The 17872-nt window shown below is 46.5% G+C and overlaps 1 protein-coding gene across 1 annotated transcript; it reads left to right on the forward strand.

The window, feature by feature from the left end:
- Positions 1 to 9824: 9824 nt before the first annotated feature.
- On the forward strand, positions 9825 to 10734 carry LOC109787490 (uncharacterized). Its single transcript, XM_020346037.4, has one exon. The coding sequence runs from the start codon at positions 9968 to 9970 to the stop codon at positions 10433 to 10435; it is 468 nt and encodes a 155-aa protein (XP_020201626.1). The 5' UTR covers positions 9825 to 9967; the 3' UTR covers positions 10436 to 10734.
- The last annotated feature ends 7138 nt before the right edge of the window (positions 10735 to 17872 follow it).

The following is a 17872-nucleotide window of genomic DNA, read 5'->3' on the forward strand; positions in this document are numbered from 1 at the left end:
GAAGAAGTTCAACAAGGCTGAGCTAGAGTGCTACGCCTGTGGGAAGCCTGGACACTTTTCCAAGGAATGCCCTGAACGTGCAGACCGCAGAGGGAAAACAAGCTCCAAGACTGTCAACATGGTGACCGCTAGCAATACTGATGGGTATGGTAATTTACCTATTGTGCTTTCAGTATTTCAATCATCTTTGTGGTGGATTGATTCGGGTGCTAACGTTCATGTGTGTGCTGACATCTCCCTGTTTACTTCTTATCAGGTCGCAAGGGATTCTTCCGTCCTAATGGGGAATGGGTCACATGCTTCTGTTCGTGGCATTGGCACGGTGGATCTGAAGTTTACTTCGGGAAAGATCGTGCAACTAAGGAACGTGCAGCATGTCCCTACTATGAACAAGAATCTAGTTAGCGGCTCCCTTCTATGTCGAGATGGATTTAAGGTAGTTTTAGAGTCCAATAAAGTAATCGTGTCAAGATTTGGACAATTTATAGGAAAAGGCTATGAGTGCGGAGGCTTGTTCCGCTTTTCTCTTTCAGATTTCTGCAATAAGTCAATAAACCAAATTTGTGCTAGTGTTATTGATGATGCAAGTATTTGGCACTCTCGTTTATGTCATATTAACTTTGGTTTAATGTCTCGGCTATCCAGCATGAGTTTAATTCCGAACTTCACAGTTGCCAAAGGTTCTAAGTGCCATAGTTGTGTGCAATCTAAGCAACCTCGAAAGCCTCATAAGGCTGCCAAGGAGAGAAACTTGGCACCTCTAGAACTCATACATTCTGATCTTTGTGAGATGAATGGTGTGTTGACAAAAGGTGGAAAGAGATATTTCATGACTTTGATTGATGATGCGACTAGATTTTGCTATGTTTATTTGTTGCAAACTAAAGATGAAGCATTAGACTACTTTAAAATCTATAAAGCTGAAGTTGAAAATCAACTAGAGAGAAAGATCAAGCGTCTTAGGTCCGATCGTGGTGGAGAGTATTTTCCAAAAGTTTTTGATGAATTTTGTGAGGAACATGGTATTATTCATGAGAGGACGCCTCCCTATTCACCTCAATCAAATGGAGTGGCCGAGAGGAAAAACCGCACATTGACTGACTTGGTGAATGCCATGTTAGACACTGCTGGTTTATCTAAGGCATGGTGGGGTGAGGCTCTATTGACTTCATGTCATGTCCTGAATAGAGTTCCCAACAATAATAAGGAGAAAACCCCTTACGAAGAGTGGGTTGGGAGAAAACCATCACTTTCTTATTTGCGCACTTGGGGATGTTTGGCAAAGTTCAATATTCCTATTCCTAAGAAACGCAAACTTGGACCAAAGACAGTGGATTGTGTCTTTCTAGGGTATGCTCAACGGAGCATTGCTTATAGGTTTTTAGTGGTAAAATCTGAAGTACCTGATATGCATGTTGATACTATAATGGAATCTCGTGATGCAACATTTTTTGAGAACATATTTCATATGAAAGATATGCATAGCATTGCTAGATTTTCTTCTGAGATAATTCCTGAATCTAGTACAACTGATGAATATTTCGAACAATCACATGAGGAAGTCCTTGAGAAGGATAACAATGAAATTCCTAGAAGGAACAAGAGACAAAGGATTGCAAAATCCTTTGGTGATGATTTCATTGTATACCTTGTGGACGACACACCCAAGACGATTGCAGAAGCATATGCATCTCCGGATGTAGATGATTGGAAAGAAGCTGTTCATAATGAGATGGACTCAATTCTTTCTAATGGAACTTGGGAACTAACTGATAGACCATATGGTTGTAAACCTGTGGGCTGTAAGTGGGTGTTCAAAAAGAAGCTAAAGCCTGATGGTACTATTGATAAGTACAAGGCGCGGCTAGTGGCCAAGGGCTACACTCAGAAAGAAGGCGAAGATTACTTTGACACCTATTCACCCGTTGCTAGAATGACCACCATTCGAGTGTTACTTTCCTTGGCTGCCTCTTATGGTCTTATCATTCATCAAATGGATGTAAAGATAGCTTTTCTCAATGGAGAGTTGGAAGAGGAGATTTATATGGATCAGCCTGACGGGTTTGTGGTTAAGGGTGAAGAGAGAAAGGTGTGCAAGTTGTTAAAATCTTTGTATGGTCTGAAACAGGCACCTAAGCAATGGCATGAGAAGTTTGAAAGAACTCTGACTTCGGCAGGATTTGTCATTAACGAGGCTGATAGGTGTGTTTACTATCGCCATGGTGGGGGCAATAGTGTCATATTATGTTTGTATGTGGACGACATACTGATCTTTGGTACAAACATTAATGCAATTAATGAGGTCAAGTCTTTTCTATCAAAAAGTTTTGACATGAAAGATCTGGGAGAAGCCGATGTAATTCTAAACATCAAACTTATTAAGGATGAGAGTGGAATTACATTAACGCAATCTCACTATGTTGAGAAGGTCTTGAACCGATTCGGTTTTATGGATAGCAAGCCTTCTCCAACACCTTATGATCCCAGCGTGACACTCAGAAAGAACAAGAAAGAAACGAGAGATCAATTAAGATACTCTCAAATTGTCGGTTCACTCATGTACTTAGGTAGCGCTACAAGACCAGATATCTCTTTTGCTGTGAGCAAACTGAGTAGGTTCATGTCCAACCCGGGTGATGATCATTGGCATGCACTAGAAAGGGTCTTGCGCTATCTGAGAGGTACTATGAGTTACGGAATTACTTATTCAGGGCATCCTGCTGTGCTAGAAGGATATAGTGATTCAAATTGGATCTCCGATGTTGATGTACTTTACGCAACAAGTGGGTATGTATTTACTCATGGTGGTGGCGCAGTGTCATGGAGGTCTTGCAAGGAAACCATATTGACGAGGTCAACTATGGAAGCAGAATTAACTGCTTTGGACACAGCTACTGTTGAGGCAGAATGACTGCGTGAGCTCTTGATGGACTTGCCGGTTGTTGAAAAACCTGTACCGGCTATTCTTATGAATTGTGATAACCAAACGGTCATCGCTAAAGTGAACAATTCTAAAGATAATGCAAAGTCATCAAGACACGTGAAAAGATGTTTGAAGTCTGTCAGGAAGTTGAGAAACTCTGGAGTAATAACTGTTACGTATATACAAACAGACAAAAACCTGGCAGATCCCTTTACAAAGGGACTATCACGAAATGTGATAGATATTGCATCGAGGGAGATGGGTATGAGACCCATAGATGTTACACCATAGTAGTAACCCAACCTTTGTGATCGGAGACCCCGTGAATTAGGATCTGGGAAGAACAAGCTATTGGTTAACTGAGGAGAGTAATAACTTATGATCGTCTCCAAGTGAAGATGCAAAACTCTCAGAGCTGTAAGGCTCAGATCTGTAAAGCAGGTTGGCAACATGCCTTAATGTGGTTCTATTGGCTATAATTAGCAAAGATGCTGCCCTACAGAGCAGTCTTGAAAGAACATACCTATATGAGTTCTGACTGTAAACGTCGCAGTCTATGAGATTTGGGTGATCTCTAGTAAGCTCACGAAGAGACCAGGGAGTATGACGTATAAGCTCCAAACCGCGGGGTAGCCTACTGGCGGTCAGGTACTGGTTAAGACTTTGAGTGAAACCTGTTCACACAAAACTAGCAATTCAAGGCATAGTCCATTGTCAAGTTGTGAATGGATGTAGCTTAAAGTTCTAGGCAGAAGTTCAACTTAACAGTCTCTGCTGAAACACTGGTATATTAAACAAGTGATGAGAGAAGGCAAATCTCTAAATGGGTATTTGAGATCTGGTGGGGGATTGTTAGAATTAATGGGCTAGGCCCATAGCAATTTCTGAAATCTCAAAGCCCATGTGTAAAATGGCAAGTGATGGTGCTAAGTTTAGTCCCACCCCGGAAGTTGAAGAAGAGTTGGACCTCTTTATATAGTGGGTTCTCTCCACCACTCTAAGTGGTGTGTGAGAAGAGAAAGGGAAAACCACACGCGCGCGCACGCTCGCCTCGCCTGGCCGGGCCGTGGCGTGGCGAGGCGAGGCGAGGCGTACATGCGACATGCGCGTGAATGGTCCGCCGAAATCCGGTCCGTTTCCTTGCAGGAGCTCAGCTTCCTTTTGCCGTTTTATTTTTATGTCTTGGCAGACAAGTTTTTGATTACTTGTCCGGGAAGTATACGAATTAGAAACCGAGTCGGTTTGGGATTGTGGTCGCGACACAATACCGCCTCTGGTCCTAATATATATACAGCTACGGGCTGCGGCCAGAGACACACCGAAAAACACCTAGGGTTTTGCCTCATCTCACAACTTGCGCCGCCATCGTAGTCTACTCCATCCCAAACGCCGGCGTGCATCGGCGCGTGGGAGAGCAGGTCTCCGGAACCGTTCGTCTTTGCGATCCTGCACCGGGAGAGGACGAATTAGGTTTTTGGGAAGCGTTGTGCGCGACTGCTCAAATTCGTCATCATGGGTCGTCTTCCGTCGAAGTCGGGCGGTGCTACTCATCGTCGTATTCATCGCCGTCAGCAGCAGATCGTCGCCAACATCGTCATCAACACTGTTGCACCCATAATAGCTAACGATCAGTACGTCCAACACCCTCTGTTCATGTCTGTTTCTACAGCTATTGTTACGTGTTTGCTGCTGTTATGCATGTCTTGCTGTTCTTCTAGTTTGCTAGATTATTGCATGCTAGTATCTCTTCTAGTTATGAATTATTTACTGGAATTAATCATGAGCTTGCCTAATATTCCAACACAACACGAGCTTTTTTAACTACTCCAAACATCCTCAAATTTTCCCACACTTTTTTTTTGCCTTATGGCACATAAACAACATGTGCTTGGTATGCTCTGGCCCATTCGAACATGCTGGGCAATTGGGCGAAATTTTGATGTGTCTATTCGCCAGTGTAACACGGCACAGTAGTGTCCCATGCAGTGTACGCGAGATAAAAAAATTCATCTTCGTCGGACAAGCTAATTTTTAAATCTTACCCCAAATAAGCAGATCATATTTGCAGTGCACAAACCGTTTCCAGAGTATTCAAGTTTGCTTGCTATTAAACATTGGATCCTTGCTTGTATGGGAAGACAAGTACACCAACAGTACTAGATTAATCATTTTTTTTAAACAGTACTACTCCCTCAGTTCTTAAATATTTGTCTTTTTAAAGGTTTCAACAAGTAACTAAATACGGAAAAAAAATGAATCTACACTATAAAATATGTCTATATACATTCATATGTGGTAGTTCATTTAAAATCTCTAAAAAGACAAATATTTAGAAACAGAGGGAGCACTAGATTATTTGCATGGCGGCCCAATCCCATGGCCATGATTACAACGCATACACGTGGCCCACAAAAGATATCCACGAGAATGGGATTGTCACACACCACTTTTATTCGTTAACAATTCATTGTGATCAGCTCATACACTACATACACACTAATCTCCCATACTATTATAATATATATCTTGGATGCGAAATTGACTAGGCACGTTCACAAAGTGCAGATCCATATCATGGTACATGTGATCTTGATTGACAACGAACCAAACGTATGATTGCAAGCAAACCATATAAACAAGAAACAAGTGGGGTATTGCATTTGCATGCATGGCGCGCTACAGAATTAAAGTATCGAATTCTCCTAAAAAATTGTCAACACAGACACGTACAGCTGCTATTGAGAGTGGGAATACCACAACTTAAAGCCATCCGGAATTGGGAAGACATAATTATCACATAATGAAATTTACATGCATGGTCTGCGATTTCACTTATGCTCCGCTATATTTTGAGGGCATTCAGTAATGGGTTCAAGCATGCGTTAGCTAGCTAGCAGTGGTAACTGATGAGCTAATCAATAGAGTCAAAAACCATAGTAATTCAGACACCATAGTTGTGTATTGATGAACCAATGAATGCAAAAGGTTGTCCAAAGCAAAAGGGTGACTAATCAAATGTATACTAGCACTGTGGATTAGAAAGAGGCTAAATAATAATACTTACGAGTAAACCCTTGGAAGCCAGCAGGGCCCATGTGGGATCATCAGCCTTTTTGTTGCTGCCAGCCACCAGCTTGGGCCTGCGGTGGGCCCGGGTGGAAGCCGCGAGATCTGGTCCTTCTTCCCTCCCTCTCTTTAGCTTTCCCTTCTCATCCAAGCCAATGCCACTCCCTGTAGTTTCATCACAATTGGAGGGCATTTCCCTTTCTCGACAGTCCATGCACGACCCTCACTCCCTTCCTTTGCAAAGAAAAAAAAGAAATATCAGCATTGGTCAGCTGAAAACCGCTTCTAAACCGATCGATCGTATTCCCTTCGTCTAGGTGTGTAAGTCATCTTACGAAAATCAAATAATCCCAAAACACTTAGGCACGATACATTAACTCTTATCTCGTTTCTTGTTTCGTGACATATCATCCAATAAAAGATGTGGGCCATGCATGTTTAAATGACTTGAGACCACCAAACTCGACATGCAGTGGTTAGTTCATTGCATGCAATGTTATTAATTAGCAAAAAACATTAAGTTCTCTCGTTTTTCCCTCCACCTTGATCATGGTGCGCAACCTAACATGACTTACACACCTAGACGGAGGGAGTACTGCTGCCCTTTTTTCCAGTTTCATTTGCCAATTGTAAATGCTGGCGTTGAATTTCAGCAAGCCGTAGTATTTCTTCCGTCCAACCAACCCAACAGCTCAGCACCGAGGATCCAAAACATACTACATGTCAAGATAAGTTCAAAAAAAAATACATGTCAAGATCAAGGACCAGCGGGTTTGCTCGTGCTGCCGCATTATTTCTGCGTTGGCGTCCACGCAAACCCTACACCCCCAATCAGTTGGAATCTACATACATTTCCGCTGCGACAATCAACAATCCACCTAGTTGTAGGCAGCCCACACAAAAATGTAATAAGAGTGAGAGGTGCTACTCCATCTCCATCCACCCACACCTTAGCACGATACCGACTAGTTTTTTTTTAAAGAAGGAGGACCCCCGACCTCTGCATTTGGACGATGCATGCCCCCATTTTATTAATTATTCATACAAGACCTTATAAAGTCATACAACAGTAAGCCTAAAGCCACCGTCTAGGCAACATCTGTCGCTACTCCTATCCAGTTGATGTAGGGATGCTGATAGTCTGAGCCTAATACCGAACAGACCTTGCAGCCAAACCTAACATCTAAGACCTGAGGTCCCAACCAGGTCGCGTGTCGGATATGGGGCACCCACCAGTCCAGCGCACCCCTCAACCAACACGCCTACCGGGTATGAGGCCGCCGCAGCCACATGCCACCAATGCATCTTTAGTAATGTAATGCTGCATCTACCTTGCCCGGTCTAGCTGCCGTCGAGGCCACCATGACGCCAGACAACGCCACCATCCTGTGCTCGTCCATCATCACACGCCCACCGGCGAGACCCCGCTGCTCCATGCCGCCGAGGCCCGCCGTCGTCGACGCGAGAGAAGGCACGCCACACCACCTCACGCCTCTTCCATCCGGCGCCGCTCCACAAACGATGCACCCAATAGGGAACACGACACCGCAGCGCCGCCATCGTCCGATCCGGTGATTTTAGGATTTCTCCCGGAGCGGCACGAGCAGGTTGACGATAGTTGCTTGACGATGCCTTCACCAAGGTAACGACGTAGACGCCGCCATCGCCCGCCATGAGCGGAGTCGGCTCGGTTTTCACCGGCGTCTATGTCTCCCCAACTCGCCGCCGGTGCTAATAGTGGGATCCTAGATCCGTCACTACCAGCCTGGCCAACCACCTTCGGTGGAGAAGACAGCCACCACCACCATGCCCGGGCCAAGTGACCCAGACGTCCTCGTGCCGCGAAAATTACCCAGGGGGGATCTCCTCTTGCCGTTGTCGAGATGAGGCGCAGCCACGGTGGATTTCGATCTAAACCCCTCGGGCCCAGATCAGATCTCATCGCAGCCAAAATCTCAACCGTCAAACGGCCGCCGGAGATCTCCTGGCCACCGCCAACCCGCTACGCACTGCCGTTGGAGGAGGAGAGAGATGAACGCCGCTGCCCCACGCGTTACCGCCGGCCGAGGACTGCGCCGCCGCCGCCGCCTCACCACGGGGGCTTCGCCCCGCAGCGTCCTCAACGACGGCGGCGGTAGTGGGAGGCGATGGAGGGGGAGGGCTGAGGGCGGTGTGGACGGGGACTCCCCAGGGGCGGCGCGGCGCCGCCACCTCGGGGGGGAGAGGTGAGCACGATACAGACTAGTGACCGCACAAATTAGGCAAGAAGATATTACAAGCATGCCCTTGCACGGGTGCAATGTCATTTCACTCCATACCTTAAAAGAGGAGGAAATGGCGCAATTACAACTCAAAATAAATGGGTCATTTACCCTGCCATTTCCTGCAACCAACTGCTGTCATCTCCCGAGCTGTCGGTCGATGGATGCGTCCTGTCCTTGCCGCACTCATTTCCACCTCTCCCGGAGGCCAGCCGGAGGTGGGCGGCAATGGAATCGGTCGTACATTTGCCTTGCGTTGCGCGTGCATGCAATGCATGGTCTGGATCTCCTCCCGAAGTGTTTATTCTCATTACTTGCTCACGCCATCATTGCCTTCCCTACATACATGCCTTGCTTGCTCCCATCCAGTATGCATGTTTCCTTTTTCTCTACTAGTAGCTTCAAATCATTGGGTTCACCACAATTGTGTTCTGGGCACCGGTTCCCTTCGCGCCAAGATGCTACGCACGAGGGTTTGGCAAAGTCCATGCCTCGATGGGAAAATAACTAGTACTGGTAGAACCCGATGTAGTGTCTAGGAGTACACATGTATCTGTATATGTATCAATCGATTGTCAGGGATTACAGGTTTTTTTTAGTGGAGGGGTTACAGTTGGGAAGTTTTCCTTCCGACCGAAAATTAAATACTCCCTCTGTCCCAAAATTCTTGTCTTAGATTTGTCTAGATACGGATGTATCTAATACTAAAATGTGACTTGATACATTCGTATTTAGACAAATTTAAGACAAGAATTTTGGGACGGAGGGAGTACTTTTCTGCCATTGTCTTTACAAATACTTAATTAAATACTTTTTTGCGGGTATTGAATTAAATACTTGAATATATCATGCATCTGAATTTGTCTGAAAGTATTTCAGTTTTCAGGCATGTTGTGATACAAGTTAATGGCCAAAATTGCGGTTAGCCGACCGCGCCAATACCCAAATAGGAACATATATTATATAGCACAATGTGCATGTAATCTTAATTCCTGTCGCATCTAAAGACAAAATTTCTCTCGTGTAGGAGCTCTTGCCATCCATCAAACTGATGTTGGCTTTATTGGGACACACCTCACTCCATTCATAAACTACAAGCCTATTTACTTTTTGCGAGTACAGAACTTACATTCTGAAATTTATAACTTTGGTCGAAATAACGTACAAATTTAGGTGGACGAAGTTTACAAAAAAACTAGTTGCATGTATATTATCCTTCATCTGATAATCCACAAGTTTCAGAAAGAGATTTGCAAACAATCCAGGCAACTAAAAAAATCTATTCAAAGTAGACAAATGCCCCTTTTATTTAAATAAAGAATACTTAAATAAATAAAATAAAGAGCCCTGTATCCAAGTGATATCTGGAACACCGAAAGGCAACGTCTCCAGCTCAAGAAAAGAAAGACAACGCCTGATCCGACGGTGGGTAATTAAAACCAATTAATCTCACATTTTCTTCAGTTTTTGCAGGAAAAAGGCAGGCCAACGCCCAAAAGGCGAAGGATTTAATTCAACTTACCCCACCCAAAGCCGTTTATCTCTTTCTCTCTCCGGGCGACTATTTAACAGCCTTGGCGCTACAGCCTTGGGATCCTATTCGCTCTCCCTCCTCCTTCCTTGATCTCTCCTCCCCTTCCCCAACCTAAGTTTCCACCCGCCGGCCTCTTCTCCTCTCCCGCACCCAACCATCTCCCGCAATTTACCGCGCCAAGGGATGACCTCTACACCCGCGGCCGACGTCCTGCCGGCGCTGCCGCCGATCAGGACGAGGGCGGCGGCGGCCGATCCTGCGCCTGACCACGCATCGGCCTCGACGACGACGCTGCCGGAAGGCGAGCCCCTGCCGGCGCCCGTGGCGGCGGAGGAAGAGGTGGTGGCGGAATCCCGGACGCCGGCTGCGGTGGCGGACGAGGAGGGGGAGGAGGAGGAGCCCAGGACACCGACTTCGGAGGAGAGCAAGCTCCGGCCGCCGACCGAGTGCCCCGGCGCGCCGAGGAAGCCCGTGGCTTTGGCCGGGACGAGGCCATCCCCGAAGCGGCCGCTGCGCTTCTTCGACGTCCCGCGCGACCTCTCCGCCGTCTTCATGTCCCTGCCGCCCAAGAAGCGGATCCGTGCTCCGCCATGCCTGGTCGCCTTCCGCCCGAGGTGCGGGGCCGCGTGGGGCCATGGATCGGCGCTGTAGCCCCGGCCGGCCATAATTTATGGGCTCCATGGTGCAATTGTTCATTTATCGGCGAATTCTTGGAGTTCTTGCGCTGCGTTCCTCTTCTTTCTTTCTTTCTTTCTCTTTCTTGCGGTGGCTTCTTGGTTCCCACGGCCATGATATAGTATAATCTCTAGTGCAAATAATTAACGCGTTATTTTGCCTTTTTTCTCTCTGTCATTCTGATTTTTAGTGGGTTTGTGTGAAGGAGAAATTGTACTAGAATTGAAAAAGGTTGCGATTTTATATAATATAGGGATGATGATTGGGGAAAAGAACAGGAGTTGTAAGAGAATTTCCTGTTAGTTACCGACTATTTTACAGCTAACGGTTCTGAAAAATCTTCTGAAGTGATGTTCTTTCCGTTTTTTCGTTTAAATCTCTTCGATTCTTGTGCCTGCCGTATCGAATTTTACACATGTTGCCAGTCTGACAGACGGCAGACACTTTCGGTGGTGCCAATTAACTCCTCTGGGCCTGAAGAACAAAGAAAGATTTTGATCAATTTAACTGAATTCGCTCTAGTTAATGGCTTTAACCTGTTGATTGAACTGCCCATTGTGTGGAGAAGAAAAAATGATTTTTTTTCCCTTCGAATTCTTGGTGCATCCACGAAGGGAGAAGTAGGAATGTGTAGCATGTATGCAGCGGCGAGCAGAAGAAAATTGTTCAGGTGGATGGGATGGGTTGGGATGTACTTTTGGTTGTTTTGTCCCAGCACAACACTGGTGAGAGTGAAGAGGAAGATTTGCAGCAGAGAATCTTCTATTCATGAGAACTACATGACATAGGTTTTCCCTGCCAAAAAAAAAAATCCCCAGCTGCAGCTACCTGTTTGCCGTTGATGGCAGCAACTGTACGGCATTGGTCAGTTTCAGTGCTGCAAATCTGGTGTTGTTCAGTTAACCGGGCGTCGGTTGGGATTGTTGTGCATGGAGGTGTTGAGATCCATGGGAGAAGGAAAGCGGAAGGAAGGGGCGGTGCGTTGCGTGTTGGAGGAGCCATGGATGGATCCTGACTGAGTAAGTGGGAGGGAGAAAGAAGCGGAGGCTGAAAGAAAGTTTCCTGTCTTGACTCACTCACATCACATGGGCTGGCTGTTACGTTTTGCAGTTACAGAACGCATGCTCCTGCCACCCCTCAGGAATAGGGGGAGAGAGAGAGAGAGAGAGAGAGAGAGAGAGAGAGAGAGAGAGAGAGAGAGAGAGAGAGAGAGAGAGAGAGAGAGAGAGAGAGAGAGAGAGAGAGAGAGAGAGCAGGCGGGTGTACAGGATGCGTAGCCGTACGTCGGTACTTAGGCTGGGCAATGCAGTGGCATGCACATCACGGCCATGGCTGGCACTGTGTCGGCCAATGCCATGGCCAGGCCAAGAGAAGCAGGGGAGGGAGGTGGAGGGATTCGTGCTGTGCGGAGACAGGCGCATGTGCCGGGGATCGTCAAAGCGGAAGTGGGTGGGGAGGACGCGGTGAAGCGAAGAAAGGAGGCCGAGCCAAGCAAGCAACCGGGGAATCTGAACCCCGTCTCGGTTCCTGCTGCAATCATGAGCTGCCTGCCTGCCTGCCAGCCTCACCAGCAGCCTGCGATCATGGCGGATAATGGACGCTAAAAACTTCGATTAAAATGCGATTCATATTCCTCTTCGCTGCAAGAAACAAATCTGTACAAGTGCACAACACTATCTGCTGGGAGTAGGGATGAATTTGTCAGAATGTAGTAATTTGAAGCGGCAATTGGGGCTTGATCGAGCACACCGACTGGTCCTAACGGATCGACCTATCAGGATTAGATTAGGTGACGAGACCATGAAGAAAATAAGAGACTACGTGCCTCCTACTAATAATGAACCGCCAACTGTATTATGTACTACATGTCCGCTTCATCTGTTCTGGCTGAGCACTAATCCTAGTTAAGACATGCGATAAATCTCAGAGCGGCCAGGTCCAATGGGCAAGTATACCGGCTAACTAATTAATCACAACCTAGGATTCCTGCGAACACATTGACTTTTGCACTGCCCGGACGCCTGCACGAATGGCGCGTTTTAACCGCAGTAAAACCGCAGCCCGGTACGTACTCTGCAACAGATGGAGCAAGAAAAAAAAAGGGGTTAAGGCGTGCGCCTGACCTGCGTACCACGCAGGAGTACGCACGTACGTACCGGGCGAGGCAGTAAAAACGTTGTACAGCGCAGGAGTATATATATCTATGGTCATTGGCCTCTGTTCTTGCGCGCTGTCCCCTACATTCTCTGACAGACGAGCGCAGCACGCAACGCAACGCAATCTGGGCGGCACGACAAATCTGCTGCCGGTTCGCCGTAGCCTGATCTGTGCTGTGCAGAGTAATTGGATATCTGATCGCCTAGTACAGTACTTATACAGCGTCGTTTAATTTAAGCTGTCTACTCTGCTCTTATATTATCTCTAAGTCTGCTGCAATTATCCGCTACTAGTAGATCAGAAGCTGACATCTCAAGTTCGGGACCCAGTCAGGAGAGTGCTGAATGCTGGGTGCCACATGAACATTTTTTATAGTATTTCAGCTGCTAGTGCATCATACTTAGCCATCCTCACTGTACAATTTCGGCAGACTGAATTTGTAGGAAGATACCATCACTACTAACTAACTTAACTAATTGTTCTCCCTTTTGGGGACTAGCTCAGCCAAGTTTTGGATCTGAGCCTAGCTAAGCCTCGCCCTACATGTTGTTTCTGTTTAGGCTCACTTTTGCATGTGCAGCATTAATTAAAAAGCAACCAATTAGTACTACAATAACCACCTCCACCGGTGAATCTTTTGGTTAAGAATGGACAGCCAGTGCAAGTATAGATCCGAACGTGGCCACTTTACCCAACCACTCTCCTCCTTCCAACCAGCTTCCGTTCCAAGATAGCCAAGCAGCCACCGACTGGAGGCTTGAACAAGGTAGTATCTTTGCATCTTGTACTGGAGAAAAAAATGAATAGAATACGATCCTTTGATGTTAGAACATCTTCTTGTACATGCAGCGGGATTTACCTTCGTGCCTGGAATCCTATGTCATTTTCAATTATGATATACTAGGACAAATTCTATGCGCGCCAACAACATTTTCATGGGAGGCGATATATTTCAAACAGGTACTATCAAAATTCACGGACAATTCATTTATCTGCACGGCCTTTATTGAATTATAAGACTTGAAATGGGCTTAAGTATAGGAGTAAGTACTTGTTAAATTTTTATCAGGGTTTGTTTGTGTATTCGTGCAAAGCGGCAATCAGAGATGCAAAAGGAACTGGCACCGGATCCTGCGCACACGCCTTTTCTCTCAGGGTGTGGTGAACTGACAGATGGATCCACATCACATCACATCACATCAGGAGAGGTAGTGACCAAAGTGGCAGATCTAGAAGGGAACAAGTCTGCAGCTCTCCCTCCCTCTCAGCGTGCGTGCTGCCGACTCGCCGTTTCTCATCAGACGGACGTCTCCATTTCCTTCCATCTCTTTCTTTTTTCAGCACACACAAAAACTGCAGTGCACACAGAAGCTGCATGCATCAGTGGGTGCTCCGGGACTGTTGCACTTTTGATCCCCCTGCCAGTACAGATCTCGTGGAAAGTGGAGTGAGGCCATGGCCATCGGATCCTGTACAAGTAGCGAAAACAAAAGGCAGGCTACTAAATTAACAGCACAAAGCTAAAACGCAAAGTAACAGCGTATAACAACGGCAAGAAGAAAGAAGAGCAAGAGGTGACAGTGATCAGGCGATTAGCAGTGCTAATTACCGAGCCTTTGCTCCCCAAATGGAACGCTTTCACCGTCTCTTTGCCGGTGCAGGCTGTGCCGCCGCTACCCGTAATCTGTACTTTGAGCAAAGATGTGGCTTTTGTGCTTTCCTCCCGTCTTCCAGCTGAAGCGACACTCATGAGCGAGCGGTGATCCCCACCCCACCGCCTCCTCGGCCAGCTATCTTGGCACTCAAGCAATGCCATCTTCTCGATTGATTTCTTTAGCCTTTTGACCACCAAAGTCTCTGCCTTTTGGTGCAGAAGAGCACAAGAGAAGGCACCAAAGGCGGCACGGCTAGCCATGCATCGGATGCCATGCCATCGGTCACGCTCGCGCCCGTCTGGGATGATCGATCTCCGACTCTTCTTCTGCTGGTAGGAGCTGAGTTGAGCCAAACCAAAAGGCCTGCAGCTGGAAAGGCTGTCAGCCGCTGATGCTTCTTCTCTCTTCTTCGCCCCCACCATTCTGTGATCCGTGATGTTGGCTAAGTTTTTGTTTATCGACCAAAGTTGGGGCCTCCATCATGGTGTGGAGCAGGCCGTATCCTCTCCCATCCCTCCCTGCTGGGAAAGATGCCTTCTACGGAGTACTATGCATGGGGAAAGCTAAAGCATGTGGGGCCACCCGGTGTGGCGATATGGCAGTAGGTCGCAAAAATGCTAGACATACGGATTTGTTTTATAGGGATTTACAGATCAACCCTTCTCCCCTCACTAATCCCTCCCCCCCCCCCCCCCCCCCCCCCCCCAGTTTCAGGGTGGGGCCCACCTCATCTAATTACCAATTAAAACAGCCCACCTCAGCATTGCCTGTAAAACTCCTGTAAAGCCTCCATATGTCTAGCATTGCCGCAGTAAGTTGTTATACGCATCATCACTACGGCGGGTAATACAGTTTAATACAAAAGTCGTTAATAGCGTCTCCAAACAAGTTCACTTAAAAACTCCCCCCCCCCCCCCCCCCCCAAATAAAATGGTTATAAGGGGTGTTCATATAATTTAGGAAAGATTTGCAGGTGAAATGGATCACCGGAAAAACTCCCCAGTAAGGCTTCATTCGGTTTGCAGGATTTCCGTAGGGAAAACATAGGAACAAGGATTCCGGAGAAAATTTTTCTATATATGCATTCGGTTTATAGGAAATGCGTACAGGAATTTCGTAGGAATACTACTCATTTCCTGTGTTTTTGGAGAAAACTACACATCCACTCAAAACTCATTTTGCGCGTAGGAACGAGGCAAGTCAATTTCTTAGGATGGCAAGTGCCATCCTATCAAATTCCTATATTAATCCTAATTCCTACGTTTTGATTTCCTCCAAACCGAATGAGCCCTAAGTGTTTTTGGTGGTGCCGTGGCAGCGGCAACTGTGGTCGGCGATGGCGCACTGACATGTCAATTTTAGGGGATGGTTTATGGGAAGATTTTTTTTCCCTAGATAGAGGGCAAGTTATGAAAGTCTTCTTCTGCTCGCGATGAACAGTAAAACCCAAAAAATATTGAAAACACGTTAAAAAAACTTCTAATTTTTTTGGCAAATTTTGACAAATGTTTTGAGTGCTTGCAAAGTTTCATCATGGAATGACAATCATGGAAGTTGTGGCAAAAAAACAACACTCCAATCAACTATAGGGTTATTTGAAATATTTCCCTTTTGATTTTTGAAACGATTCAAAAATCTAATAAACTCCAATCAATTTGAAAAAATTAACAGAGACTCGAAATATTATTTGGGACTTAAGGAAAATACTTTTCATCCCAAATTAAATATTTGGATTGTAACCCTATTTTTGGATATTAATTTTATTCCCTAAATTCTTCAAGATTCAATTTAATTCCAAATTTCACTTTAGGTTTTCAATAATATTTGGGGTTCATATAAATTTTTTCCAACCCAAATGACTTGAACAAAAGGTCACAAACATTTGTAGCCCAATTTTGGTTTCTATAAACAATCGCTAATGACAATTTAGGGTTCTGGATAATTCCAAAATGAAGAAAGTCCATTTTACTACCCTGAACAAAGTTGGTGGTTCACATCACCCCCTGATCTATTTTTCTGCCCCTTTCACCCCCTGATCAAACCCATACCAGACAAAAAAAAACCTTGGTGGTTTGTCTCGACCTGGAGCTGACGTGGCGGTAGACAAGGGTGGTTTTTACCGGCTGGTGTGGTAGAGCTGCCCCCCCCCCCACCGTGTGAAAAATTCCCCATTGTCTCTTTCTCTCCCGCAACGAAATCCCTAACCCTAGCTTCCATGGGCGGCGGCAGCGTTACCTCCACCACCGTGTCCGTCGATGGCGCGAGCACTGACGGCGGTGGTGGCGCAGCCCCGGTCGTCGCCGCCGTCCAACCTACACGTAGCTTGCTGGATAGGTCGTTCCCGCAGGAGGTTTGGCGGCGAGGAGAGCCTTCTCGCCGACTGGAGATGAGCCATGTTCTCATCCCCCGCACTCTGTCCATGGATGCGCTCGAGCAACGCTACCGCCGGTATGTGCTGCTGGCCACGGCGGTTGGTGATGGCGAGGAGAGCGTGACGCCGACAGCTCTTCTGGCAGCCTTGGAGGAGCGTTGCAGCGTGGTGGCGTCGGAGGTGGTCATCGAGGTCGCGTGCCCCCCTCACGACCTGTGGCTCACCTTCTCAACGGAGGAGAAGTGCACCGATGTGCTCTTTTCGTCGATGAAGTTCAAGTGCTGCCGCCGCTGGATCCAGTTTACACGCTGGAGCAGATTCATTCGTGCTGAGCCGGGTGCTTTGGAGTACAGGTGCAAGCTCAGCTTCGAAGGCCTCCCCAACCAATCCTGGACGACGGAATCGGTGAAAGCAGTTCTGAAAGACCTCGGTGGTGAACTCATCAAGATCCTGCCGCCGACAAACCGCCGCGAGCTCGAGGTAATGGCTTGGCTTCGTGACCCGTTCTATGTTGGCAAGTTGGTGACAGTTGAGATACCTGAGCCAACTCTGTTTAACAAGCAACCTGAGTCGATGGATGAGTACGAAGCAATGCAGTTTGATTTGGGTGACTACGGGTCGTCGTCGCCAAAGAAGAAGAGGACACTGTTGTATCCTATTTTGTGCCATATGAAAGAGGTGATTGATCGTGGTCCTCTGCTAGCTGAGGACTTGCCTGCTGAGTGGCTACCAGCTGAAGGTGAAGACCTCAGTCGCAAGCACATATTCAAGACCGAGCTGGGAAAGATAGATGGGACTGGAGAGTCAGAAGCAGTTTGATCTTGTGTTAACTTTTATTAATTATGTACTAGTGGAGTTAGTGTGTGGCAAATGTGTTAATCCAGTGGACTTGGTGTGTGCCAAATGTGTGCCAGATGATGTGTAATGAACCTGTCAACAGTTAATTATGTACTAGTAGTTTGATGTTGTTTCTTCTTATAGCACTTTAATTATTGCAATCATTTGAAATTCATTTCCACTTCAAAGAACACAGAAGCAATTGAATTTAGCTGTTATGAATGCAAACAGACTTGTGAACAGTACTTCATAATCTTTAGCCAGCAAGCACAAAACACACAAACATAAGTACTTCATGTTCTCCAGCCAACACACTACTTCATAATCCAGCAAATAACCAGCAAACCAAGCAGCTACAGCCACCAGGTTTGTAAAGTAAACAGGTCCAGGTAT

Source organism: Aegilops tauschii, chromosome 7 (genome assembly GCF_002575655.3).
Source record: "Aegilops tauschii subsp. strangulata cultivar AL8/78 chromosome 7, Aet v6.0, whole genome shotgun sequence".
Classification (NCBI taxonomy): Eukaryota; Viridiplantae; Streptophyta; class Magnoliopsida; order Poales; family Poaceae; genus Aegilops; species Aegilops tauschii.

Excerpts from the sequence above, each read along its gene's own strand:
- LOC109787490 (XM_020346037.4), top strand. The coding sequence starts at position 9,968 with ATGACCTCTACACCCGCGGCCGACGTCCTGCCGGCGCTGCCGCCGATC.